This window comes from Melospiza georgiana, chromosome 3 (genome assembly GCF_028018845.1).
Source record: "Melospiza georgiana isolate bMelGeo1 chromosome 3, bMelGeo1.pri, whole genome shotgun sequence".
Taxonomy (NCBI): Eukaryota; Metazoa; Chordata; class Aves; order Passeriformes; family Passerellidae; genus Melospiza; species Melospiza georgiana.
Window position 1 is genome coordinate 80,791,344 of NC_080432.1, and position 27,154 is coordinate 80,818,497.

General features: G+C 43.1%; 1 protein-coding gene across 5 annotated transcripts in view; it reads left to right on the top strand.

Moving 5' to 3' along the window:
• Positions 1 to 25,454, top strand: part of FYN (FYN proto-oncogene, Src family tyrosine kinase) — a 137,036-nt gene extending 111,582 nt beyond the window's left edge. For all 5 annotated transcript variants that reach the window (XM_058019761.1, XM_058019760.1, XM_058019764.1 and 2 more), the window contains 5 exons: positions 2,714 to 2,893; positions 4,699 to 4,775; positions 4,877 to 5,030; positions 13,288 to 13,419; positions 23,845 to 25,454. In XM_058019761.1, coding sequence (XP_057875744.1) covers positions 2,714 to 2,893; positions 4,699 to 4,775; positions 4,877 to 5,030; positions 13,288 to 13,419; positions 23,845 to 24,053 — 752 coding nt within the window. In that variant the 3' untranslated portion in view covers positions 24,054 to 25,454. The remainder of the gene's footprint in view (positions 1 to 2,713; positions 2,894 to 4,698; positions 4,776 to 4,876; positions 5,031 to 13,287; positions 13,420 to 23,844) is intronic.
• The last annotated feature ends 1,700 nt before the right edge of the window (positions 25,455 to 27,154 follow it).

Here is a 27,154-nt window from a genome sequence, read left to right on the forward strand (position 1 = left end):
AGCAGGGAGCCCAACAGCAAGTCTGTGAGATTTACAGAATTTATAGACCAGAAATATGGAAATTTATAGAATCTCACAGAATTGCAGTTGACCTGATGCAAAGAAACTTGCCTACATTTCTGTTCGCATTTCCAGATAATTGCAGTTTCTCCGTCTCATTCTCCATCTTGAAATGGAGAAATGGAAACTTGCATGCACAAGTTTCCAGTTTATGTTCATACTTAGTGGTCAACTCTGTGTGCCATAGACCTTAAACTGATTCAACAAGTTAAAGGAGCAAATGTAATAAATAAATAAATAAATAAAGTCAGCTATGAGAAATAAAGTGCCAAGTACCAGTACCAAGCAGCTGTCAGAAATGCAAAAATTATGATTACAATTATGAAATTCTGTTTCTTATGTATAGTAAAAAATATGTTAATAGCCCTGAAGCATTACCAAATTGGAGTAGATTAACACAGTAACAATTAATAAAAAACACATTAAGTAGTAACTAGCTACATATGGGAGGAATTCAGAGGGAAGTCTATGCTGCTTTTCTATTAGAAAAATATACTAAAACAGAAAAAGAAAATTTAAGAATTTAAACTGGAATCAGGGCTGAGAGGATAAGTCAACATTTTTGTTTATTTTCTTTTTTAAACTGGAGAAATTAATAAAATATTTAAAAACAGACTTGCTGAAAACACTAGTAATAGAACAAGTCCTGGAATTTTTATTTAAACAGATAGTATACCATTAATCCTGTTAACACACAAGGTGGGATCCTATTTTATGAATGCCAGTCTGGTGCCCATGAAACTCTGTTTTTATTCCTGGTTCATATAATTTGTGGTACCTCTGCAAAGTGGCCGTGACTGATGGCACACTGCAGTCTGCAGCCTCAGTGACTCCAGACAAAACACGCTCCCTGTCACCCATCTGAAAAGATTTTGGCCACCCTGCTTGAAATTAGAGGCAAAACCACATCCTTCCCAGGTTACACAGGAGTGCCACTAGAGCAAAGTCCTGCTTCAGCTCTGGTTTGAAGGACTGAGAGAAATGAGGGCTTCAGGAGTCCTTCTGAAGCGTGTGGGGTAGCAGAGGTGGTCACTCGAGGCATTACTCCACTGACAGTACAGTGAACTGTCAGTTCAGTGACAGCTGGCACCAAACTGGCAGAAGGGAATAAAGGCATCATAAAAACCAACTTGCACTGCACACTTTTGACTAATATGTGCCTCAAGCCCTGGTAGACATTTGGGATTGCCCTTTAAAAGTGAGGAGCAAGCAGCACAGGAGCAGCAGCTCCTCCACTGCTCTTCTGCTATCCTCAGCCAGGCAAGGTAGACCTGGGACCTGAGCATTTGCACAAAAAAAGACCCATTTTATGGCTCATTTATATTCTGGCAGGTTGCAAAAGCTTATGATAAAGTTATTTTGGCCTAAGCAATTCCCATGAAGCAGCTGAGCCCTGTTATTGTTCACATACTTTTAACAAAGACAAATGGGGTTATTTTACATGTTACCTTTTTTCATGACACAGCCTTTGTGTACTTTGTGAGCTTTCTGCTGTCCTCGTGTTTAAGTGCAGAGGAGTGGTTTTTAATGTGATTAATTCCTGAAGTAATTTAGTGTTGTTCTGCCTTATCACACAGCAGCTCCCTATCTACAGATCACATTCAGAGCCATGTCAGCCCTGACTCTGGAGCAGGGTTCTGGCTAGTCTGGGCAAAGGACAACCAGAAGGCAGTAGGAAAGGGGTATTTCTGCCCATTTTAATTGTCCCTCCTTTTACTTCCCACAAAAAAAACCCAAAACAAAACAAAACCAAAAAAGTCTCCACTGTTTACATTAATAGGTCTTCTGGGTTTTCTTTCTTTCCAGTTCTCCTCCCCCTTTCTAATATCCAAGTGAAGCCCCAGCTTTTGCATGATGCCCTGAGTCAGCCTTCCCCACTTGTCTCCAGGTTCTTGTGCAGGCTTTTGGATGTTCCAGAAAGCTTGGTAGCTGATGGGTGAAAAATGCTGCAACTTGTCTGTTTCAGTGCTGACCACGATTAAAGAGCAAACTGAAGTGGACAGGAACACCTCATTTTCTGTCAGCAGCCCCTGGGGATAAGGAGGGGAAGGAAAAAGACACATTTCAGTTTGGAAACACACCTGTGTTTCTAAATTGAAATCAATTCAGGATTTGTTTCTCATGAAGTTTTTTGTTGGGGTTTTTTTTGTTTTGTTTTTGTTTTGTTTTGGGGTGTTTTTTTTTTTTGTTTTTTTTTTAATCTGACTCAGAACAAAACCAAAATGTTAAAATGTGTTGCAAATAAGAAATTCTGGTTTAACCAGTTTTGTTGTCCAAATCTGTGACTGGAGCTGTGTTGTTGTCTGGACCAATTACTTGTTAGCAAGGGAATACACGAAGATGGGTTTCAGCAGTCCCAAGTTTCTTACTCAGAGAAGGTTTCTGTGGAGATCACTGGAAACACTGTCTGAGTAGGACAACAGCAGTTGTGCCCCAGTACCAATGGGAGTATTATTTTTCAGTGTAACAGAAAAAGACTAAAATATGAAGGAGGTGTGGGAGGAACATAATGATATGGCAACATGGGAAACCAAACTTTTTTTTTTTAAATTTATATTAAATGTCCTTGCTATTTTTTTCCTTGCTTACATTAGGCATCAGGCAGAAAAAGGAGCAGAAGATATTTAATCTAACTAAGTGTCTGTGCTTGTAGGTACGTGGAATGGAAATACTAAAGTGGCTATCAAGACCCTGAAGCCTGGCACCATGTCTCCAGAATCCTTCTTAGAGGAAGCCCAAATCATGAAGAAGCTAAAACATGACAAATTGGTCCAACTTTATGCTGTGGTATCTGAAGAGCCTATCTATATTGTCACAGAGTACATGAGTAAAGGTGAAGCCAGAGCTGCTAGCCTTGATAATATTTTTTCTTTATTGTTTCTCCTTGGGGATACAGAGGGAGGTGCAACGGGGTGCATGCGAGGAAGGAGAGAGGGAACAGGAAACTAGAGCCACCTCTGGCTTCAGAAGAATTAGGAATTCCACTATGAACTGGGCCCTGATGCACAAAGAAAATCTGTACTAGGTATGAACTGGGCCCTGATGCACAAAGAAAATCTGTACTAGCTGGGGGAAAGAGAAGTTGGTGCAGGCTAAGTGATTCCAACTGCACCAGCATTCAGACTTCCCTGACAAGTGATTTGCATATTCTAGGTTTGATGATATCACATGCTGCTTCCCAAGATCCTAGCTTTTCCTGGCATCAGAGAGTTCTTCAGGACATCTTCTTTCAGTGTTTTACTTGTTGGCCTAGGATTTCTGTTTCCTTGTTTAGCCAATCCTGAATCTTGTCACTGCACCTCATTCTCAGATCACACTTCACTTTCAGTCCACCCCATTATCTACTTAATACATGATTTGCACATATTATTCTTTCCCTCACTTTCCCCTTCCCCCTTGTCTCTTCCTTAAGCTATTTAGCTGGTAACAGTGTAGTAAAATGAGAAAAAGAAAACTTTTTGCTCCATCAGATCTCCAGCAGGGTGCTTAGAGCAGAGCAAAAAATCTGCTTGTTTTGGAAAAGCAAATGAACCAAATAGGAAACATAAGTTCTCACAGGGAAGTTTCATTGTACATTGGAGGATACACTCTGAAATTTTAAGTGCATTCTTTCAGTCTATTTGGAGTTGACTTTTATTTTCCTGGCAGGTGCTTGCCCACCTCCCTCCTCAGAGGCATCCAAGCCCTGACTAACTCACACTTTAATCAAATGTCTCAGTGACAAGCATATGCTTTTTCCCTTTAAAAATAAAGACTTTTCAAAACCCTTCTGAAGTATGGGGTTTATTTTGGCTTACTTTACTGGTTTGTACTGTAACATTTTACATCTTTGGATCTGAGCTTGAGGCTGACAATTTATGAAGGGAGAAACGCTTAATCATCTCTCTTTTTCCTTTATTTTTTTAAACCAATTCTCTGACCTTATTTAAAGGAGACTGCTACACTTCTCTGTTCAGATACAAGATTAGGACAGAATCTATACATCCTAGGCTCTTTCTTTAAGGCAACAGGGTACTTTCTTGTTTTCCCTAGCACAGGAAAGTGATACTCTTATAACTTTTGCTGAAGTTGCTTTCATTTCATCTCTTCTTTGTCTTCTAAAATTAATGATTCATGCTGTATTTAGTTCTGGATTACCTAGAGGAGGAGCACCACTAATTTCTAAGGAGAAATAGCCTTTGCTAATGCTATCCCCCTTGGGCTCACCAGGCTCTGGGCTGACCTTTCCTTTGGAGCATGTTGAGCTAGGATCTGACTTCTTCCATGATTTGTGTGGATTGGAACTGAGCTGCTGCTTTGCAGTTAGCTGAGGCCTTTAGAGAGCAGCAGCTATGTAGTTTTAAAGAGCACTGGAAAAGTTAGGAAAGATCAACTTTCTCAATAATGGTCAGGAAAATTTAAAACAATCCTGTTTCCTTTCACTGCAACTCTCGTTTTACTAGTTGCATGTTCTAATGCAAGCCAGCTTCAAGAGTGAAGCAAGTACAATAGGAGAATTTGGAGATATCATGGGGTTTTCTGAAACTGTTCCTTGAAGTTGAAACATTGCTGTCTTTAATATTGCACATATTGCTGCACCTCCATTCTGATGAGTTGTCTTCCTAACATCTCTCTATTGTGTCAACTCTGCATTTACAGGGAGTTTGCTAGATTTCCTCAAGGATGGAGAAGGAAGAGCCTTGAAGTTACCAAACTTGGTGGACATGGCGGCCCAGGTCTGTCTGCACAGCTCTGAGCACTGAGGTGTGGGTGTTTTGTAGCCCATGTATGGACTGAGTTTGTTTTAAATGCATGGCTTGTGTCTCCTGCTGCTCAGGTGGCCGCGGGCATGGCGTACATCGAGCGGATGAATTACATACACAGGGATCTGCGCTCTGCCAACATCCTGGTGGGCAACGGCCTCATATGCAAGATTGCCGACTTTGGATTGGCAAGGCTGATTGAAGACAATGAATATACAGCCAGACAAGGTAAATGCAGCACTGAGTGTCATTCTTGTGGCGGGGAAAGAGTAGAATGTGGTTTTGAAAACTCTTTCTCCTGTGCTTCGGAGCTGCTTGCAGTAAATCTTCAACTCATATTAACTCTTAGTCAGAAGTTTACTTCTGAATGCATGTCCTAAAGAGAATGTCTTATTTTGTTGTATTTTCTTTGAAAACCAAAATGAAACAAAGGTGACAAGTGAGAACACAGCTGGAAATGACAGCAAAGACAGGATCTTCATGGTGCCATAGCAAAGAGCATATTTTACTTGCTGGTTATGAGAGTCTGAATGTGGTGATCCAGAGAAGTGTATGTAGGGTATTTCTTTTGTAGTGTGCCTTCTAGTATTTACTAACCACTATTATGACTCCTGTACTGTTCTTACTTTCTTTATTTCAAACAGGTCAAAGAGTTGTGCCTCTGTGCAGTGGAGCTGCTTCTCTAAGCACTCTGTTTTCTTTCCTTTCCTTTTCCTTTCCTTTTCCTTTCCTTTTCCTTTCCTTTTCCTTTCCTATTGTTTTAATAGAAATGACATCTTCCAGTGCAACACAGGGTTCTGGTCACAGACACCACTGATACACTATAGAAATGTGTCAAACAGTTTTGCAGCTTTTTCTAAAAAGCATGTGTGTTCAAACTGAGCCATGTCACAGGCTCTTTTTAGTTATTCTTTACAAGTCATGCTTAGTTGTCAGATGTTGGTCCAAGCTGGAGAGCTACAGTTTTGTTCTCTTTCTGCTGGCAGTACTTTGGTCATGCTTGCTCAATATGTGTTGGTAAACACGACTCCATCCTTTCAGTGCCAAAGCCAGGGAGGATCCCATTAAACCCTGTTGTACATCACCAAGAACTCTCTTTGTGGGTTTCCTCTTGTGAGTTTCTTCCCTTGAGCAAAGTCCCTGTTTCAGCATGGACCCTGCCATTAATTCTGAGGAAACAGCTAACCTCTTTCTGTAACTTTTTCTCTAAGTGCTGACAGAAGGAGCCAGAGAGTTTCCAGCATGCCTTGCCCTGCCCTGGGAGCAGCAGCAGCTCTCAAGCTGCTCTCAGCCCTCTGAACTGCTGTGGGCAGTACCCATCACAGGGTGTGGAGCACAGGCTGCATCCACCCTGAAAGGTGCCTGCTTCACAGTCAGACAGTGAGGTCCTTGAGGAACCCCTGACAGATACTAATGCAGAGCCTTAACTACTATTGATTTCAGCCTGAGGGTGGGAATGCTTCTTGCTAGAAAAAAATAGTCTTGTGTCATTCTCTCTGGAGCAATAAGAGTGTCTGGAGAGGCTCTGGCAGACAGAAAGCTGCCTGCTTGCTGTTCCCCTGTGTAAAACAAGAAGAGTTTTCCCTGAACAAGGCAGGCAGATGCAGTCTGCAAAATGGCTTTGAAACAGTGTCCTGTATTATCTCCACTTCTGCCTGGTTTGCTGCCATGTCTTTTGTTCCCTTTGGAAACCACCCAATGTATAGTTTTACATGACTAATTATTTGTTTTCATAGACAAATATGTGACCTACTTCTGGCCAAATCTCTGCAGGCTCCTGATCCCTAGGAAATCCTATGATGACCTGTTTGCCTCCCAGTTTAAATCTCTCAGAATAGTTTTGCTCCCTTCACATGTTAAAAAAGCTGTGAAAACCTACCTGACTGATATGGAGGAGAAGTTTATATTTTTAAATTTTAAATAAAAATCACTTGATTTGGGGTGGAGAAACTTTTGGAAAAGTGTAACACCAGGCCTGGCAGGGAGAGGGAGCATTGTGGGTGTCTCCTGTCCTTTTTTCATGGCAGAAATCGCTTGTATTGAGGAAAAAGTGTCTGGGAAGGGAGAATTAGTTTGGCTTTTAAAATGCATTGCTGATGATCTGGAGATCTGAGTCATGTTTGCCTGGCTTCATCTCCTTGTGCCAGTGTGGAAAAGTCATCCATCCTTCCCATGCTTGAGGGCAACGGACAGTAATTCCTTCCCCTGACCTCTGAGTCAGGCTGAAATCCTTCAGAGCTACAGAATTCCTTAAAAGAGAGACCCAAAGTGCTGTAACCACAGGTGTCAAGTAGAAAGGTTTTACTACTTTCATTAATATTTTTTGTCCCTTTCTTAAGGAGTAGGAAGGGGTGCTCTTTTTTAACCAAGTAGCACACACTCAATTTACATTTCATTGCAATTAACCTGGCTTCCAAGCCAGGGTGAGTTAAGACCTTTGATTTATTGCAAGAGAAAAATGGTTTCTAATGCACCAATGGATTTTTTTTTTTCCAACTGGAATTCAGCTCTGGCTTGTTTAGTTAAGCTTCAGTTTGAGCAATGCTTGTTGGAGACCACAGTATCAGGAGGAAATGGTTGCCTCTGCTTGTTTCCCATGACCTATTACTTCAGCCTCCAAGGGGATGCATCTGGGGACTGCTCTGTTTATCTAGCTGACTACTGCTTCAGTGGGAATTTTGACACAGGAGGAAAGCTTGGCCAGCAGAGGGGAGGAGAACAGGGAGCGCTCCAGACTGGCAGCTCCTGTGGGAGAAAGGAAATGTTTTTCCTTGCAAAATCTGAAGATTAAAGTCTCTGGTCACTCTTCTCAGCAGCCATCCTTCTTTTGGCTCAAGTGTGTTAGTACAGAGCTCGTTGTTGGCGTGGGGAAGAGGTGGTTTTCTCCAGCTTCGCTTGATCTCCTGCTCCCTTCCCCCACTGTCACTTTTGTCTCTGATTAAATATTTTGAAAGGAAACAGATGGGGATGCTTTGAGCCCCAGCAGGCCAGAGTGCAGGATTCCTGAACCTGTGTGGGTATTACTTAGCCTGGTGGTAATGTTTTACTGCCCGGTTTATTTTCTTTTGGGTTTGAACAAAGGAGGCCTGACTGCTCCTGATTTATGAGAGGTAAATAAAAAGCAGCTCGTTGTCTGCACTGCCATTTCTCAGCAATTGTCAAGAAGGAAAGAGATGGTCATGCCACTAATGATTTAAAGTGTGTGACTAGCAGCCATACACTGCCATTAAATAATACAAAAAAAAAAAAAGTTCTTGGCTTGTAATGAGCATTTGGCTCCTCTTGCTTTTAGAGGAAGTGAGTAATCAAAGGGGAAAAACATGCCTGTTTGGGGTGACACCCATTTCAAAGGCTACACTGGGGGACTGTATTGCAGCCTGTCCCATTGCTTCTTTTGGCTGTTGCTGTTGCAACATCTTCCCCACACACAGCGTCAGGCATGGAGTGTTGCTCCCTTCCATTGGTGATGATGCTTGTGTCAGCCCTGTAAGGGAAGACTTAAAACTCCTGGTATCCTACAGGACAGAGAAACTTGCCATCACCACCAGCAAAGGATTTCCCACGAAGTTCTGCTATCCTTGCACTGATAGGGTTCACAGTTATGTGGAGTTCTGGCCGAGGACATGGCATTTTTGTGGAGAGTGCCAGTGCTCCACAGAGTCACTGGGTTAGAGTTGTTACTATTCTAAGCAGCCGCAGCTGATACAAATTTAAAATTTTCTCAATAAATAAAAAGTGCAGAGTTGTTTTCCAGGCCATGTTTCTACTGCACACACCAGCAACACTTGCAGTAGTGCCACTCTAAGCACACATGAAACAATAAGGATCTTTCTGATGCCTTCCAGACGAGTCAGAGCTATTTTGGGAGCTCTAGTACGTGTTTGTAAACTCACAGATCATTTTTGCCTCCTTAACACTTAGAAGTAACTCCTTCCTGCCCTGCTTAAAAACAAGTGATGCTTCTTAAGTTTGATTTCCTAGAAATAGGCAGGGATTTCAAGTGATGCTTCTTAGTTTGATTTCCTAGAACTAGGCAGGGATTTTCCCCCCTCCCCTTCCAGGCTCTTTGCAGACTTGTTCACCAGCTAATCAGAGCTGGTTTGTTTGTGACTGCAGTGCAGGCTGGAGCATCCAGGGCTTTGTTCTCGCTCTTTACCTGCGGGAACAGAGAACAGAGAGGGCTCCCGGTTCTCAGCCAGCGGGTCCGTGGGGATCCGCTCCTGCAGAGGCGCCTTCTGCCTGCCCGGGGAGGGAAGGATTGCGGCCGGGGCCAGGGGAAGGGCGAGGGAAAGGAGGGGAAAGGAATGGGGGCTGCCGGAGAGAGCCAGAGGGGAGCTCAGAGCCGCTCCCTGGGAAGGGTCCGCCTGCCCAGCCTGCTCCTCATGGCTGGTGTTTGCCAGGCTTGTCATTCCACGTTCGTTCGCTCTCAGAGCACAAAAAGCGTGATTGCGCGGTCCCTCCCACACGGCACTCAGCATCGCCTGCCGGGGCTGACTCGTTTCCTGTTTCATGCTTGCTTCAGCACTCCGTTTTTACCTTTTACAGCTTTCCCTTTCCAGCCCCAGAAGCAATCCAATGCCACACTGCATTCCCTGATGGCTAACCCGAGCGGGCCCCGAGGTTTTGGGTCACAGAGCTCGGAGTCCTCCACTGGTTTGGTTTTAAGGTACAAGAGGTAGCAGCTTTGTAACATTTCCAGAAACAGGATCATTATCAAGCTGGCAGTGGCTCTGGGGCATGAATTTCAGAGGTTTCTACTTCATCAAGATTTAGATCTGAAAAGAGACCAAAGCTCTGAGGGATTTTCGCTTGCCTCAGAGGAAACCATGCTGAGAGTTGGATCTCAGGGTCACTCAATCATCCCAGCCCCCTCTGCTCCTTCTCGTCACATGACCCGCTTAAAGCCAGCAAAGAATTAAAACAGGACCATGGATTGATTTTCCCAGGGAAATCCTCCTGGGAGATAACCTGTGTGAATGCCTGGGCAGAGGTCCCAAGAATAGGACTGAGCCGGTGCAGAAACCCAAAAAAGGCTTTCCCCGGGCTGTAACAACTGAAAAAAAAAAAAAAAAAAAAGAGGGACTGAGATAAAAGCTGCAGATTAGTACCCTGTTTTGGGGCAAAGACAGGTCATCCTGACCTGATGAATGCAATCTGCTGTTTGTGTCCATGCATGGGGTTACTCATGTGCTAGTTTGTAATAAAACATGTTCCAGCAACAAAAAGAGAGAAATCCCTCCCCCACTGATACAAAATCTGCCTTCAGAGCAGGAGATGGGCTGCCTTGTCAGCTGGGGTGATTTGGCTTATCAGATTTATTAACATGCTTGTCAGTAATACACTTTTTATCTGATGCTGTAATTTGTTTGCAGCACAAAGTCAGTTTGTTTAATAAGCTTCTGAGGCCTGGGCAGAGAGAGGCATTGGGGGTTTTAATCAGCGTGTTGGGAAGAGAGTTAAGCACAGGAACTGTGTGTCCATCAGGAGCCACACAGAGCATCTGGCCTGTGCTAGCACTCCATGGAGCTACAGCAAGCAGGAGGCTTCAGGGCAGTGCTCAACACATTTGGGGAATTTTGTGCTTTCACAGCAGTGCACTGTGTCTGTTTCCAGTTCCAGGCATTGAATGAGGGGCAGCACTTTGGAGGATCCCTGTCAGACAAACACACACACTGCCATTCACACAAGCTGTGTGTGATCTCTTTATGTGAGGGCAGGGCATGTGCTGTACCTGCAGGTGACCAGCCTGGTGTGTTCCCCCTGGTCTCTGCTCTCCCTTCACTGACAGCTCTGCCATTCTGGACCGCAGACTCTCTTGAACCATCCAGCCTCCAACATGTGTTGCAGGGCCAGAAAACCATGAAGCAGGGCTCTGCTAGCAAGCTCTCTGCCAAGATTGCATTTTTCCCCTCCCCATCTAGCACTCCAAATCTGTCATCTATCAGGAAATGCTGCACAAACTGCAGAACGTGATTTTTTGTATTAGTTGCTTTAGCCAGAGAATCATCCACAGCAGGGGCAGCATAGAGGAGTAATGAATAGCTGTCCTGTCGTTGGAAAATCCTCAGCACAGACCATTCATCTTTCCAGCAGTGCTCATCACACCCCAGTGAGGATGGTACTGCTCTAGCTCTCAGGAAAAGGGATGTCCTGGAATTGATCCCCCTTCTCGGGGACTCACCTTGCTTCTCATTTTCCTGTGGTTTGACAACATGCCACATACTCATCTCCCAGTGACACACTGGCAGTAGGTTGAGGAAGACAAAAATACTGGGGGAGTTGGCCACAAAAGAGTCTGAAGAGATTTCCTTCCTCCAAAGATGAGTTGTAGGTGGTTGCTACCTTTGGATCTGAGTTTGAAGCAAAAGGGAATTGAGCAGATTTCTCTAAGTTTCTCAGACAAACACAGCTGATTAAAGAAAAAGAAAATTGTGGAATAAAATGTGTGCAACGTGTGAACAATCAAACGCCCCTACATGTCCATCTCACCCAGCACCAGCCAAGGTCCAAGGCTTCAGGCTCCTGGCCAGCCTGGAGCTGTTCCTTCATCCAGCTGGCACGGGGTGTGTGTACTATCTGGGCTGCACGTAGGAGAGAGCAGAGGAACATTGGCCCTCCCATCCAGGGCTGCCTGCACAGCCCATCTAAAGGCATGCCCTGCTGGCCTGGGCAGCCTGACCACATGCAGCTTGCAGTTTTTCCAGGGATTGGCATGGGCTGTACAGCCCCAGGACCTCCTGGCAGCTGGAGCAGCAGTTGCCAAGCCCATGTGGCTGCTGGTGCTGCTGGAGCAGCACCAGGAGAGAGGCTCAAGTGATGGCAGCTTCTGCTGCAAAGGACTCACACAGCACAGCCAAGGAAAAAGGAAAAAATGAAGGCTTTGGGTCTTGTAAGCTAAGGTTGGTCACACAAAGAAGTGTAAGTGAAGGAGGTTGAGACTGAGCCAAGCACCCAAATTTTAGTTCTGCTTACCTGTCAACCAATGAAAATACATAAGAGACAGGTTTTAAAAAGTGAACAGGCATCCAAAATCCTCCAGCACCTTGGCAAATCTAGCCAGTGATGTGCTGATGCTTAACTAGTCTTAAGTTCCTGACTTCAGGCATTAGGTATCTGAAACTTTCTCTTGCATCTTTTTCATCCTTTAGCAGGACATTTTCCAGTTATTTAGCAGGACTTATTTGATCAACTGCAATACTCCCTGGGAAAAAAAATGTATTTGTACTAGAGTACTAGTCTCTCTTAGGACCATTTACATGTAGAGCAGAAAAAATTTTAGCGCATTGAAGTTTTACTAAGAAGGGAGATGAGGATTACCATGTGTACTTTTTACTCTAAGTCACGTCAGACTGGGGTGTGTGGCAGAAGATACAGGACATTGAGCCCTGGATGTGATGGTGGAACAGTGCTGGCAGGGAACTCTAAACAGTGCCATAGGTTCACTCCCTGAGAGTGATTTGTCCACGTTCTTACACTTTCACACTCCTCCTGAAAGCAGAGGGAGCTTTTATGAGAGGGTGATGTGAAGTCAAAGTCAGTCTGTTTCCAAACTCAAGAGTGTTTGTCACTAGGGATCAGCAGTAAGCAATGCAACTCTTTTGCCTGTGTGTTAATACAAGGCACCAGGGAAATGTCTGCATATTTTTTGTACATACTGTGAGTTAATTATTACCACAAGACTTTTCTTTAAAGTCATACTGAAAATATTTTTCCTAAGAAAACAGTCAGTGATTGGAAAAGCAAATAAATCAGTGTTTAAAGGTTTGTTATCTCACTATCCTTACTGCAACTGGCTCCTGCAAGCTCTGATGATGGATGAGCACATTAGAGCTGCACGTATTTAAGGCACTACAGGCTTTGCAGTGCCAGGAGCTTAAAGTACACTGTCAAGTTATAAATCACAGGCCAAAGTCGTGCCTTGACATCAAGCACTCCAAGCAACTCAAATGGCAGTATTATTTTAAAGTCCTTGTGTGTTTCTAATGAAATATTTGATTTGCTTTGAATTTTTGCTTTCACCATGTTTGTTTGTTTGCATTTTGCTCAGCTTGAGCAGGCAAACTGGGAGGTACATATCCAGTATATCTCAGTTCTGCTTCTATGTAGTAACTGTATTTGATTTGCAAATATTTAAAACACTCTGGGAGAAGGTATTTCTATTATATCTGTGGAATGGATGAGCTTATTTGTTTTTAAAACTGGGGTGGGTTTTTTTTTTTCATTTTATAAAACTTCAAACTTGTGTTAAAACATCTTATTCTTCTCTTGTGATGTGGGACAAGCTGACCCTCTCCCTGCTTAGTCTTTCCTGATGCCCTACACATTCTGCCCCCTGTCCTCTCTGACTGTACTCTATGGAGCTGTTGGGTAACATTTGTCTGCAGCTCCTTCCACCTGCACGTGTTGCAGAACCCAAGAGTCACCTGTGAGCTGGTGCTTTGGTTCTGTCTCTGTTGTGGTTAAGACTCATGTATTCTCTCTTTAGGTGCAAAGTTCCCCATTAAATGGACTGCACCAGAAGCGGCGCTGTACGGAAGGTTCACAATAAAGTCTGACGTGTGGTCCTTTGGGATCCTGCTGACAGAGCTGGTAACAAAAGGGAGAGTGCCATACCCAGGTAAGAAAAATGTCCTGCTTCACCTGGGAAAAGGAGTGGGAATGGGCCATATGTTTAAGCTGCAATGTTGTTTTATATTCACTGAGCTCAAAGGAGAATGGCTATAATGTGTAAATTCTGTGTATACTTGAAAACATTTCTGACTCAAAGCTGCTTTGCCATGGTCGTGATAAAAATGACAAGGGGACAATTCAATGTACTCATTTCTACTGTTTTAATTGTGCTCAATTCAATTAATATAATTTCTAGACAACTAATGAAAATGGTGTAAAATTATTACATTCTGGAGCAAATAGCTCTCCACAGCATTGCATTTACTTTAAGATACCTATAGTTAAGCTCCCACAGAGGCCTCACTCCGTTTATTCTGTCAGACTGGTTCACTGCAAGGTTTGATGACTGTCTGAATGTCTGGTACTATCAAATCTCTTTTTCATAAACTCTTAAATTTTAATCCTTGCTTTTGAGATGGATGGAAAGGGAAGAAAATAGTTGTGTAATGTGCAGACCAGAGCTCATGGCAGGGTCACAGCAGGGCCAGATTCTCTGCATGGGGGAACTGGAGGCCCCATGGCTCTTTGTTGAAACCCTGCCAACTGTCCAATGGATTAAGATTTGTAGGAGGGAGTGATTGGATCTGCCTATGCAGAAAGAGCTTTTTATTCTTGTTGCCCCCCTGAAGATTGTGGGCATTCAGGTGAAGAGGAAAGGGGTGAGGTGAAAGCCATGCATTACATGGAAAATAATTTAATTCCTTCTTTTTCTCATCAGCACAGATATTAACAGGGGATGCCCTGTATTTCAAGATGCCTCTAGCTGCCTTTTTAGTCCTTTTATTTTTAAAAAAAAATCTAAATACTCAACAGTCTGGCTGTGTGCATTGCAGCTGATTTAATGGAAAATGCCCTAGAGCAGTTTCAGTTTTCCAATCTGTGCTGTGATCAAGCAGTCAGATCCATATATCAAATTGAGCAGGAGAAGCATCAAGGTGGAGTTCAGTTTACCCTGTGTCTCACACTACTTCAGAAGACTGAACTCAGCAAAACTAATCTTCCAGACTTTTACCAGGAATTTCAAGTTTGCTAGCACCTAGCAGCCAGTAGCTGAAATTTGAGGAGAGAATATGGGGACTGGAGGGCATCTCATGATCAGCAGTGAACTCTGGAATCCTTAACAGGGAGCAGCTTAGCAAAGGTGTGGCTGTGACAACTGAATGAGGTAGCAGAAAATATAATGGCATGTTTCTGTGGAATGGATGAGTCCCTCTGCCCAGCACTTCCCCATGTGGGATGTTGGCTCCAGTCAGAGCAGCTCTGTCACCAGTCAGCACAAAAGTCTTCCTGCCAGAAGGATTCCTGGTAGTGGTGTGTATGATTTCTGCAGGTTTATTGAAGGTTTAAGGAGACATTGCATGCTGTGCAAAGGTCAAAGAGATAAAAAAGAGGTATAAACTTTAGTTGGTTCAGTGTTGCTCCCAGAGGGTGGGCAGTGTCCCTGACTGGGCTGCAGGAATTCTCTAGTCACTGCCAGCAGAGTGGGTGCACAGAGGCTCTCACCAGCCAGGGCAGAGTTAAGGTGAAAATACCATTCCATGCAAAAACAACCATTTAAACCCTATGTTTACTCACAAGTCTGTAGCTGAACACAGGGTTGGCCATGGCTGCAGAGGATGTCTGCACTTCATAAATGTTTCTTTCCCCCACCAAAGGAGAAAGAGTCCACAGGATGTGCATTTAAGTGCCTGCAATATATAACTTCTTGTAGGAGCCATGACAGTAATCTCAGGCATGGGCTGTGTCCTGAAATTCTGGACAGTTTTATTACATGGCAGCTTGAGCACATCAAAGAGAACCAGTGGGATCTCTGCTCTTTCAGCACCATCCTACCCCTTCATCCCTCACTACATAAAGCCCTCACATGCCAAAAGTCCTTCTGGCTCACTCTCCTCCACCTGCACTAGGAAGACACCAAGTAGCTGGAAGCAATTTTTCGTGTGTTACATTTCACTAAGTCAGCAATTTTTTGGACAGTCGTGTCCTGCCTGGTTGCACCCTACCCAGGCTCTAGGCCAGGGCCATTCCTTCCCACCAGGACTCCCCTGTTGCTCTTCTAGGAGGTCTTAACAATTCTCATGGTCACCATCACTCCTCTCTGCCAGTTTTACATAAGGGCAGCATGGATCTTACATTTGAGTATCCAAAGTGTTTACAGATTTCAGTCCAGTCTCACTTCCCAGACCCTCAATGGGAAAGTTTTTATAGGCTGAGGCAGCAGTAGAGGGGAATTGGGGCCTTCTCAGGAGGATCTGTCTTTGCAAGTGGATTGAGAAGAGAGCTTGGACTTCCCAGAGTGACAAAGGCCTCCTGAGCTCCTTAGAAAAGGCTCTCTTTTCCCCTGACATAGAAAGGACTATCAATCTCCTGTTTCACACTGGGAAGAGGAAAGATCTTGTGAAGTACAAAGTTTTGTGAATACCCATCCCTGTCTGAGATAGGCAGTAGGGTTCAGATGGACCCACAGGGCTTTTCTTGTCATTATGGCATGGCTTGCACAAGGAGGAAAAATAGGATTTCTGTCACCCTGAGAGGCAAGACTCAGCCCTCTTCACCCAAGTGGACAACCCATAGGTGAGAGAATGCAGTCTGTTGGTACTGCCAGCACTTTGGTACCCAAGATGTGACACTGAAAAGTGTCAGCTTTGAAACAGAGAGGGTCGTGGAGCTGTCTGTCTGCTGTAATATCCAGTTTCTGAAATAGTTGTGGGCATGTTGTCCTGATGTTCCTGCCTACAGCTTGTAGCAGGCTGGGAGAAGTGGAGAGAAGCCCTCAGACAAAGGGATTGCCCTCTTGCTTGACAAGCTCTTAGTGCCTGGGGAGATGATTTACAGCACACATCCCAGTCCTGGGGTGGTACCCATGCCTGCAGGACACCATACCTCATGCCTTCCCATGTCTGGAACCAGGCATTGTTTTAAGCTTGTGTAGAAGGAGGGAGAAGCACAATGAGTAGGACAGAGGGGGAGGGCAGGCAGTTTACAGCAGGGAAACAGACTGGGTGGCACAGAATTTGGCATTCTTTGTCCTACAGATTTCAACCAGTTCCTGTCCTGATGCCCCATTTTGGAAGAGAGGCTGGTGCTCTGGTGAGATGTATGAGCTGTAAAGGTTTTGCTGGTGGAGATAAAGTTCAGTCTAGAGTTCACAATAAAGCCTTGCCCCAAACTCTATAGCTCCCACAAGCAAGACCAACTTTTTGGAAGGTGTCCTCATGTTCATACTTCAACCAAGCCTGTTTCTCTATCAGTGATCATAATGAGCCACTATAATAACTAATTTATGCTTTTTTATCCTTTTCACAAGGCAACCAATTCAATTAAGCAACTTTCACACAGAGTCTCTATTTCCAGTATTACAGTGGAGAAATGTAAAATAGACTGGGCCAGAGGAGGAGCCAAGCTCAAGAAACAGTCTGCTCAGTGGATCTTTTTCAATATCAGTTTCTTTTCTCTTTGACAAATGCCCTTCCCTAGCAGTAGCTGGAGAATCTGTGGGTTTTTAACATGCTGCCTTTGGGATAGGGAGAAATATCAGCCATACCAAACAAGTACTAAACAAGTACCTCTGACCTTGCCCCTTGTAATTTCTGCTGCAGTTGTCACGCCAAGAGCATTTTCATTTTCACTCTAGTGTGACAGCTGTGGTGCTACTCACATTGCTGCCTCTGGTCAGGCAGGTCTCTGAGCCTGGGCTCCAAGCAGCCCTGCAGTCTTTGGGCAGCTGGATTCAGCCTCCTCATCCCTGGGGGAAGCTGGGCCACGAGTGCCAGAGAGCATGTGCCACCCAACCTGGGGCCAAGTACATAACAGAGAGCCAGCATAAGCAGGTGGGTGGGTGTAACAGCATCAGGGATGGTAAATAAGAGGTTAAGAAAGAGGTGTACTCACCACAGAGGATAGATAAGGTCAGGTGGGTTTATTTGTAAGCAAGGAAGCTCTGCTCACAAATGCTGTAGCTCAAGGTTGCATCTATTCATCTGTTATACCAAGGAAATAACTTATTTTCGAAAATAAAGCCAAAGCAAAAAACAGATATTGATAGTCTAGCTTTGAGGATGAAGAGATGTTGGGGGTTTTCAGGCTTTAATTTCTAAGTGAAGTGGCATGACTTCCAGAGTTTTAAAACTTGTTCCTCCTTTTCCCCAGAAATAACTTGGTTGGCATTGTACTCAGTAAGAACAGCATTCAGAGGTTGTCTTCCCTTAGGAGCAGCTTTGCTGTTCCCTTCTGTGCACTGCAGTAGTTTGATCACTGGTCTGAAAGCATGCATTGGGTCTGGAAGGAGCATCATTCCCAGTCTGAGTATTGGGTTTGCATGGCCAGGCTATCACAGTGGGAGGGTGGGGGGTGCCTGAGAAGAGGCTGTGACCTTGTGGAGGCCCGTGGAGAGAGGAGCCCCTGCTGGAGCAGCCTGCCCTTGAAAGACCATGGAAGGGTGACCCACTGCAGCAGTCTGGGGAGGGCTGTTGCCCATGGGGTGGACCCATGCTGAAGAAGTTCATGGAGAACTGTCTCCCATGTAAGGACTCCATGCAGGAGCAGGGGAGGGACTCTTCTCTCCCTGAGCTGCACGAGAAACAACCAGTGATGAGCTGACCATAACAGCCATTCCCTGTCTCCCTGCACCACTGAGGGAGGAGCTAGAGCTGTTTTTAAGGCCTTATTTTCCTTCTCGTTATCCTGCTCTGATTTTGTTAGCAATAAATTCAATGGATATCTCTAGTTCTAGCCTGTTTTGCCCATGACACTATTTGGCGAGTGATCTATCCCAGTCCTTATCTCAACTCATGAAGTTATAACAAATATAATTTTGTTATATTTTCTCTTCCCTGTCCAGCTGTGGAGTGAGAGAGAGGCTTTGGTGGGTGCTTGGCACCCAGCCAGGGTCAACCCACTGCAGTCTAAGAGAAGAAAGCAAGAGTAAAACAGCCTAAAACAATTGCTCTCCTCACTGGAGTTCACAAGTCCCAGAGTGATCTGTATAGCTCATTAGTTTGCACGCAGGGACACTCCCTAGTTACAGTAATGTTTCCTGTCTTCTGGAAGAGCAGCATTGCCCAGATCCATGCTATTTGCACATCTGCTGTGCTCCAGTGCTCCATCTAATCAAGCTCCTAAGAGCACACCAAAGTACTTTCCAGTGTTTTCTTCAACTCCACATCTTTTTTTTTGTGTCACTGTAACTCTTAAAGTCACTGTAACTTAAAGTTCCTACAACTTTTCTAGGAAAAGCCAAGCAGTATTGCATTTCTGTCCCCAGTCTATATGGGCAGTAGATTTTTATTGTACTGAGCATTAGAGTGGCCATATCCTGTGGCATCCTGAGATTATTGAAGGTTTCACTAATAAAGCTGGATGGTGGAAGGTTATTTGATTTTTGGTCTTTGCAGGGAATAAAAAGCTAATGGAAAAGCCATCTTTTGGGAATTGGATATTTTCTTCTTGGCCAAATCATAATTCTTGAAACCTCATGAGCACAAGCTGGTTTTTCATAGAATTCTACAATGATAGAATAGTCTGGGTGAGAAGAGACCTCTTAAAGGTCATCCAGTCCAGTCCTACCATAAGCAGGGATATCTCAGGTTACTCAGAGCCCTGTCCAGCCTGAACCTGAATGTTCCCAGGGATGGGACATCCATGACCACTCTGGGCAACCTACTCCAGTGTTTCACCACCCTCATTGTAAAAAACCTTTCTTTCTTATACCTAGTCCAAATTTAGTCTCCTTCAGTTTAAAACCATTACCCCTTGTCCTATCCCAACAGGCTCTGCTAACAGGCCCCCTTCAAGTACTGAAAGGCCACAGTAAGGTTTCCCCGGAGACTTCTCTTCTCCAGGCTGAACAATCTCGATTTTTTTCAGCCATTTCTCATTTCAGGGCCCTTTTCTGGATTAGCTCCAACAGGTCCATGTCCTTCCTGTGCTGGGAACCCAGAGGTGGATGCAGAGCTCTGGGTGGAGTCTCACCAGAGCAGAGCCGAGGGGCAGAATTCCCTCCCTTGCCCTGCTGGCCAATCTGCTTTGGATGCAGCCTGGGGCACTTTTGGCTTTCTGGGCTGCAGGTGCTGCCAGCTCATGTCCAGCCCCTCATCCACCAACACCCCCTGGTCCTTCTCAGCAGGGCTGCTCTTGCTCTATTCGTCCCCCAGCCTGGATTGATACCAGGTGTTGCCCCAACCCAGGTGGAAGAGCTGTACCCAACAAAAGAATATTGCTGAGTATTTTATTTCACAGATTTAAGGATTTTAGGATAAACTTTTAAGGGGTCTGGAAGCACACTGCAAGCAGAATGTAATTTATTATTTATTAAGAGTTGAAACTCCAGGGCATTCATTAGGAGAGAGGAGTTGTACAGACTGCTCAGATATTCTCTCTATGATGTTAGAAGTGAAGATATGACAGACTCCAGCTATCAAAAGAGAAGCACTAAACTTGCAGGATGAGATAAGTAAGTCTATAGAATAGGTTTGTAAACATAAATAGGCCATTTAAGAAGTAAAATGTATACCTGAAGCACTGCTATTTGTATAAGTCTGACTAGTAATCCAATTGATTTAGATATAAAAGTCTTTGAAACTCTGTTTTTAAATTAGCAGTTCATGTCAAAACTAACAGAATTTCTTTAGCAAATCCTAGGTACTTCAGCCCTTGCTGGATGTATGAATTCCAGTGAGGAACATGAGGATTACTTGCTTTAGTTTCATAACTGGCGTTTACTGTGGGGGAAGGGAAAGGGGAAAGGAGAAAGGAGAAAAGAAAAGAATGGCATTTTCCTGGATTAAACTGTGATGAAAAAACCTGGCTTGACTCACTTTCCAGGGACAAAAAATGACTATGATTTCAGACAGCAATGTCTCTTTCATGTTCTTTTTTCTACCTTTTTGTTAAACAAAGGGAAGTGAAGAGCTGTTTATGTTTTTCCTCCCCCTTCTGTCTCCTCAGGGCTTTTCTTCCAGCACACAGTTCGTTATCAGGTTTCAGAGTGTGCTTTGCAGCACCAAGTAAAGCACTGGATAAAAATACCAAACATTTGATATCTTACAACAACAAATCAGTTGGGAAGGAGCTTTTCTGCTGCTGTTGCTTCCCTCCCTGTTGTACTTAAGGATGTACTGCCAAAGTAAAAGCAAAGAATGCAGTTTGTTAGTGGTTATTTACATACAAACAGATGAGTTACCTATAACAATTATTTTCACAGCCTTTAATATGTAAGGGAAGCAAAGCACAGCAGAAGTTCTCACCCCAAAACACCAGGTAATTCAGCTGATTCAAAGACAAGGACAAAAAAGGTGCAGATTTTTGTTCAAAACACAAATTTATAAAACTAATATTGAGAACACATCGTAAACAAAATGTGCATTTTTTTTTTCTTGTAGTGTCTTGAAAACAGCAAGTCCAGAAAGTTTGGGTTGATGCTGCCTTGGGTTTGTGGTGCCTAACAGACCAGTAGTATTTTGTAGTCTAATGAAAAAGTAAAATATCTCTGGAAATGTTCCTGCTGGATAGTGAGGAATATCCAAATATTTTTTCAGTGTGTTCTGGTTTGTTGTGAGCCTCTGTGACCTAACAATATCAGTGTGGAGTCAATAATACAGGAGAACCTTAACTCTATGCAGAATCTGATGTCTGCAGAGGCTTGTTATTTATTAGTCTGTTTTCATCAGGGCTAGTCCTCTATAACTATGGTCCACTTTAGGAGCCACTCAAAGCATTTGCTTCTAGTTTATAAATACCTAACAACAAAACTATGGTGGGTAGATGCATCTGATAAATTAAACACAAGAAACCAGTGTTGAAGTGTTGGTCTGCAGGTTAGGGAATACTGTAAATCAGTAATCTAACCTTTCTTTTTGCAATTTTCCCTGTGAAAGGGAGGGTTAAGGAGAGGCCTGTAAGAGTATGAGACAGTTTTCTGGAGAGGCTCCTCAGTGCACAACAGGCAGCAAAAGAAACAGTGCCCTACTTTTCCTTTCCCTTGGCTTGCAGTAAAACCCACATATGAAACTAAACCAAGTACTGCTCGTGTTTGAAAATGGGAGGTGCTGCAGTAAGCAAAGCAGAACCACGCTGTGACCACAACATGGATAATTGAGAGCCTAAATATAAATACAAAGAACATGTGAGGAAACCATGCCAGGGCTGCTTACAGTGACAGGATAGGAATATGATCCCTGCCCAGACACTGCAAATGGATATCAGTAGGAGGAAATTACCCTGACAAGATAAGAGGAAGAGGGGTTTTGTAATCCTAACGTGAAATGAGAATCTAGAGGTGGATGGTCAAGAAAGGCTGAATGATACAGATCGTTTTTTCTAAGCATCCTTAATAATTAAACAGAGCCAGGACATGAGGAAACAGACTAAAGACCACATCCAAGGTTACAGCTAAGTTACTGGCCTAAATGCTATGTAATGTTAGGATTTTATTCCCTGTCATGGCTTAATCCCAGCCGGTAATTTAAATACCACACAGACACTTGCTCACTCCCACTGCCCACTCCCAGGCCCCCCAAAGGTGAGATGGGGAGGAGAAGCAGAAAAAAAGGTAAAACTTTTTCTGTTTATCTTGACAGGGTAATATCCTCCTGCTGATATCCAAGAGGTTGAGATAATAACAGTTTATTAACTGAAATAAAGTAAAATATAATAATAATTTTATTGGAAATGAAAAAAGAGAGGCATATTAGCCAAGAAAAACAAATTATGCACAATACAGTTTCTCCCAGCTTCTTGTGCACCTCCTCACTGGCAGAGCATGAGAAACTGAAAAGTCCTTGATGTAGGATGAACTCTACTTATCAGAAACTAAAACATCAGTGTGTTACCAACATTATTCTCATACTAAATCAAAACACAACATTGTACCAGCTACTAGGAAGAAAGTTAACTCTATCCTAACCAAAACCAGACATTTCTACAAGTCAAAGTGTAGAGTGGATAAATGAATCTGTATTGAAGAAGGTGATTGAATTATTCCTCACAAATACGTTTACAAAAAATACGAGGTTTTGGTTTCTGGAGGAGGGACAAGACTCCTCAAAAGAACATCCGCCAAGAACAAAGTGGAGGTTTCCCCGGAAAGGACAGTGTCAAGGAAGCCAGGAAGAGGATAAGCTAACACAAAGTGCAACATCAGGGTGTTGGTTTCTAGATTCAGTCATGGAGAAACTGAAGTGTCCCTGCTGGTTCTCCTGCAGAGCTGCTTGGCAGGACCTGCTAAGTCAGGAGAATGAGTTCTGCAGATATTTTTCAGCAGGGGACTGGGGCAGGGCAAGCACAAAGCCCGCAGTCAGTGTGCAGGCTTGTTCTGAAACACATCTGCATGCTTGTGGTGCCATTGTTACCTCTGGTACAGTTAAAAAGAGAGTACTGGGAGAGAGGTGTAAACTAAGCTTAGAGTGACTTGCAGTTAATGTGTGGTGAAAAGCACTTCAGCTTTTCAGCAGAGGAATCAAGGGGTTACAAAGAAAAGAAAAAGTAGCAAAGAGCCTGGCCTTACTCTCAGAGTCAAGCAAGATGAGTCACCATCCTTGGAGGTATTTAAAAGTCTGTAAGGACATGGCTCAGTGGTGGACTTGGCAGTGTTAGGTTAACAATTGGACTCAGTGATCTGAAGGGTCTTTTCCAACCTAAATGTTTCTATGATTCTGTGAAGGTAATCGACTTTTACTTTCTTCTTCTGAGTGAGAGAGGGAGAGCTGTGGTTCTTTAGTGGAGATGTTTTGCTTGGCATTTGGCTTGTCTTGTGAGCGGCTTTGCTGTGTTTTAGTTTGGGAGCAGTCGACTATGATAGAAACTGTACTAACCCACACAGAGGGAGGGAGTGCAGGTCAGCAGCAGTGAGCTCCTGGGCTGACACTGAAGGCAGTCTGCTGGACAACCCTGGGAGCCAGGAGTAGCACAGTTTGTCTTGGAAGTCCCTGCAGCATGACCTCATAGAATGTTTTCACAAAGGCCCACGCTCAGGGTGAGGGTTTCAGAAATTCATCCTAATTTCTAGAATTTTGAAATTTCCACTTTTTTTGCAATGCATTTGTTTTCCTTAAGCACATGACATAGTACATTTCACAGTTCCTGCTGTCAGAGAAGGAAAACACCAAATCCTGCCCATTGTGAGTAAGCTAAGAGGGTAACCATGGGACCAGTGTTCTGCTCATCACTTGATCCTAAAAACCCTCTACTGAGAAAGAAAATAATCCAGGTTGCCTTGCAGTGTTTGAAGAGCTGAAATAGGACATCAGTGTGGTTGTGTTTTACTTGTCTTAACCAAAAGAAATTAGTATGAGTGAGCAAACCACATGTGTTGTAGATATAGTTGTACTTGGTTAATTTTCCTGTAATTCACTGTGGCTTTGTCTGCCCTTCACAGGCATGAATAACCGGGAAGTCTTGGAGCAAGTAGAACGAGGTTATCGGATGCCGTGTCCTCAGGACTGTCCCATCTCCTTGCATGAGCTTATGATTCACTGCTGGAAAAAAGACCCAGAGGAGCGTCCAACTTTTGAATATTTACAGGGTTTTCTTGAAGACTACTTCACTGCAACAGAACCCCAGTACCAGCCTGGTGACAACCTGTAAATCCTTGGTTTCCAGACACTGTCATGAATTACCAGGAATTTCTCAGCCCTGTCCCACCTGCTCTCCACCTTCCAACTCTGTGATCGGCTTCTCCAGAGTGCAACATCTTCCAGCACTGCAGTGCACAGGAGGGGCTGCAGCTGGGAACTTCCACAGCCCTTGCCTACGACCACTTGTCCTAATAATCTGAATGTCCTGGATGAAAAGGAGAAAAACACTTGTTTTTTCTTAATCAAAGACTCCAAAACTGCATTGTATTGATGTTATGTAAACTGCAAAACCTCTGTTCATTGTAAATAGTAACTCAGTGCCAATAACTGATCCTAGTGCTTTCCTTTTTTTAAAATGCAAAACCTATGTGATTTTAACTAGTCTTCTCCTGATTCAACTAAAAGTATTATTTTCCAGAAGTGGCCTCTTTGTCTAAAACATTTTTTTTTTCATGTTTTAACAAATAAAAAAATCAGGACAGGTGTTTGGGTTTTTGCTTTTTTATATATAAAATATATATAATATATATACATACCTGTACATACAGTATATGGGTGCTATTGCAGAGGAGGCTCATTTGGAATTGAATGACTCCTGCTGCAGCTGTACCCAAAAAGCGATAATTTTACTGCAGACATGAAAACACTGGTGGGATTCTGAAAGCCAGTGATCTAATTTTTGGCTTTTGCCAAGCATGATTTTTTTAAATTGGATTGCACTTTTTGTTTATGATTATGTACCTGTAGATGGTTGTAACTTTGCTCTTTCAGGAATCACGTGCTGTATTTACAGTAATGTTTCCAACGTTTGACAAGTGTGTGATGATTTGTTCTTGAAATTAAAACGAACATATTTAAAGCAAGAAAACTACACCATCACCGTTTGAACTGGAAAATTGAAACTGCAAGGACTTCTTGTATCAAAACATGTATACTGAATTGTTTCAAAAAAATTTATTAAGCAGTGTAACCACATTCAGATGGTCTTAAAATAATAGCATTTTAGCCATGTCCCCCTGCTAAACTGTTGGTCATGCAACTAGGATTTTTCTGTTTTATGTGTAACATTTTTCCATTGTAAAATAAGTGTGTTGAGTGTCCTGTACTGCTAATGAAATTACTTTCTCTGTGTCTGCAAGTTCTCCAGTGGAATTACTATGCACTTCTTTACATTTCATGGGGGATGCACAGAACAAAGTATTACCTTTTCAGTTGTCTGTACCAGCCTTGAATTACTTACGTTTAACCAAAAAACACAAAAAAAATTCCTTTCTATTTCTATTGAGTTTTTAATACTGAGTTGCAAATTTTAAAGTCTTAATTACATTTTGTTATGGTTTATTCACAAGTTTACATTTTAAAACTGTTTAACTTTCTTAATTTAGTAATTAAAAAACAAAAGAGCATTTTACATTTGGATAGTTGTTTTTTTGTTTAAACTGTGGAGCTAATGGTGGACATGAGATTAAAAACTTTTCAAGAAGGGGTGTCATGCCATTTGGGGCATCACATTTCATAGGAGTATGCAGACCAATTACCTATGGGACATCATTTTCCAAATTATGAAGTCAATATGTTTTGAAATAGCTGGAGTTCAACTGTAAGGAAGATGGCTGAATGCATAGCTAGTCTCTCCTTTCTCTCTTCTACAGCAGTTTGTTCTTTATTAGTTCTGTTGCATTTAACATGAATACTTTTACATTTACAAGTGTTGCAGGAAAAGCTTTTCTATGTCTTGTATTGCTGTTACTGCTTTAAAAGATTGTGGCCAACTAAGACTTCCTGACAGTTGAAACTTTTTTTTTTTTAATTATTTAGTACTTAGATTGTGAATTCATACTCTGAAGATTCACACATTTTCTAAAGAGAACCTTTCTTCATTTGTGAAAACTAACCCAATAATCAATTGAGATTCAGAGAACAAATTGTCATCGTTTTAATATTTTCTATACAAAACTGACTGAAAATCCTCTTGCAAAGGAGGCTTCCACACTTAGCCTTTCTCAAAGTGTGAATTTATACGGCAATGTTGCTTGTTACCAGATTTCCATGATAAATTGGTTAACGTTTTACATGTAGAGTCTATAAGTAATGTTATGTACATTATCTACTCAATGTTGCTGTACCTGTAGCTGTGGAGTACTGAAGAGGCCATGATCCTTGTTGGACTTCTAGCTTCCTCTTATACTTACAAGGCAAGTCGTGGCGCTCTTTTTTTTCCCACAGCTACCCCCCTGCCTTAAAATACCATCCATGAAACTGAGGACTCCATAGTAACTCAGCGGGCTGGCAAAGCCAAAATGTCACCTCCTCAGCCCAGAGCCCGGTGGCGAAGCGTGGCCGTGCTGCCAAGTTCCTTAGCAGCCTTTGCCATGCCACAAACTTAAGCGCAGTTTCCATCTGCAATGCGGGACGAGCCTAAAACGTTAGTTTGCCTATGTTTCTCATTGGAAGTAAGACTCAGATGGGGCGTTGTTGGGGTTTTATGGCCTTTGTTTCTGACTCTTGGGTTTGCTGTTTCTTGTATTGCATTCGGTCTCTGAGAACCATGTTGGTCTCTGCCGGATCTCTGCCTGCAGCTGGCTTGTGTGCAGACTGGTGCCACTGTTGAGTGGCAAATCCAGACCATCTCTCATCGGTAGCTCTTCTGCTTCTTTTTCTTAATGTTGGGAGTTTTGTTGTTTGGGTTTTTTAATCTCTCAAATAAAAACATTAGCAAAAAATTTAAACAAGGTTGTTAGGTTTTTTTGCTATAAATTAATAAAAGCCTTTTCTTAAGCACTGCGTATACACCACAAGTAGTTGTGTGGTGACTCTAAAAGTATAATTTGTGAGATTAAGGATCTTCTCTTCCTTCCAATAATTTTTAAGTGTAAGACTAAATAAATTCCACCCAGCTAAAAACAATTGGCCAAATGCTTCTCTCACAGCCCACCTGATTCCCGACCGATCCATGGTGTGGTGGCTGATTTCCAGAAGAGGTCTTCTAGGAGATCTACCAGCAGCAGAAAGGACTCTGTGGGGAGACACGGGCTTCTCTAAGCCAAGTTTAATCCAAGACCTGTCTCAGGAAAAGTGACAGGTGGAAATGGGACACTGCTGCAAAAGGGA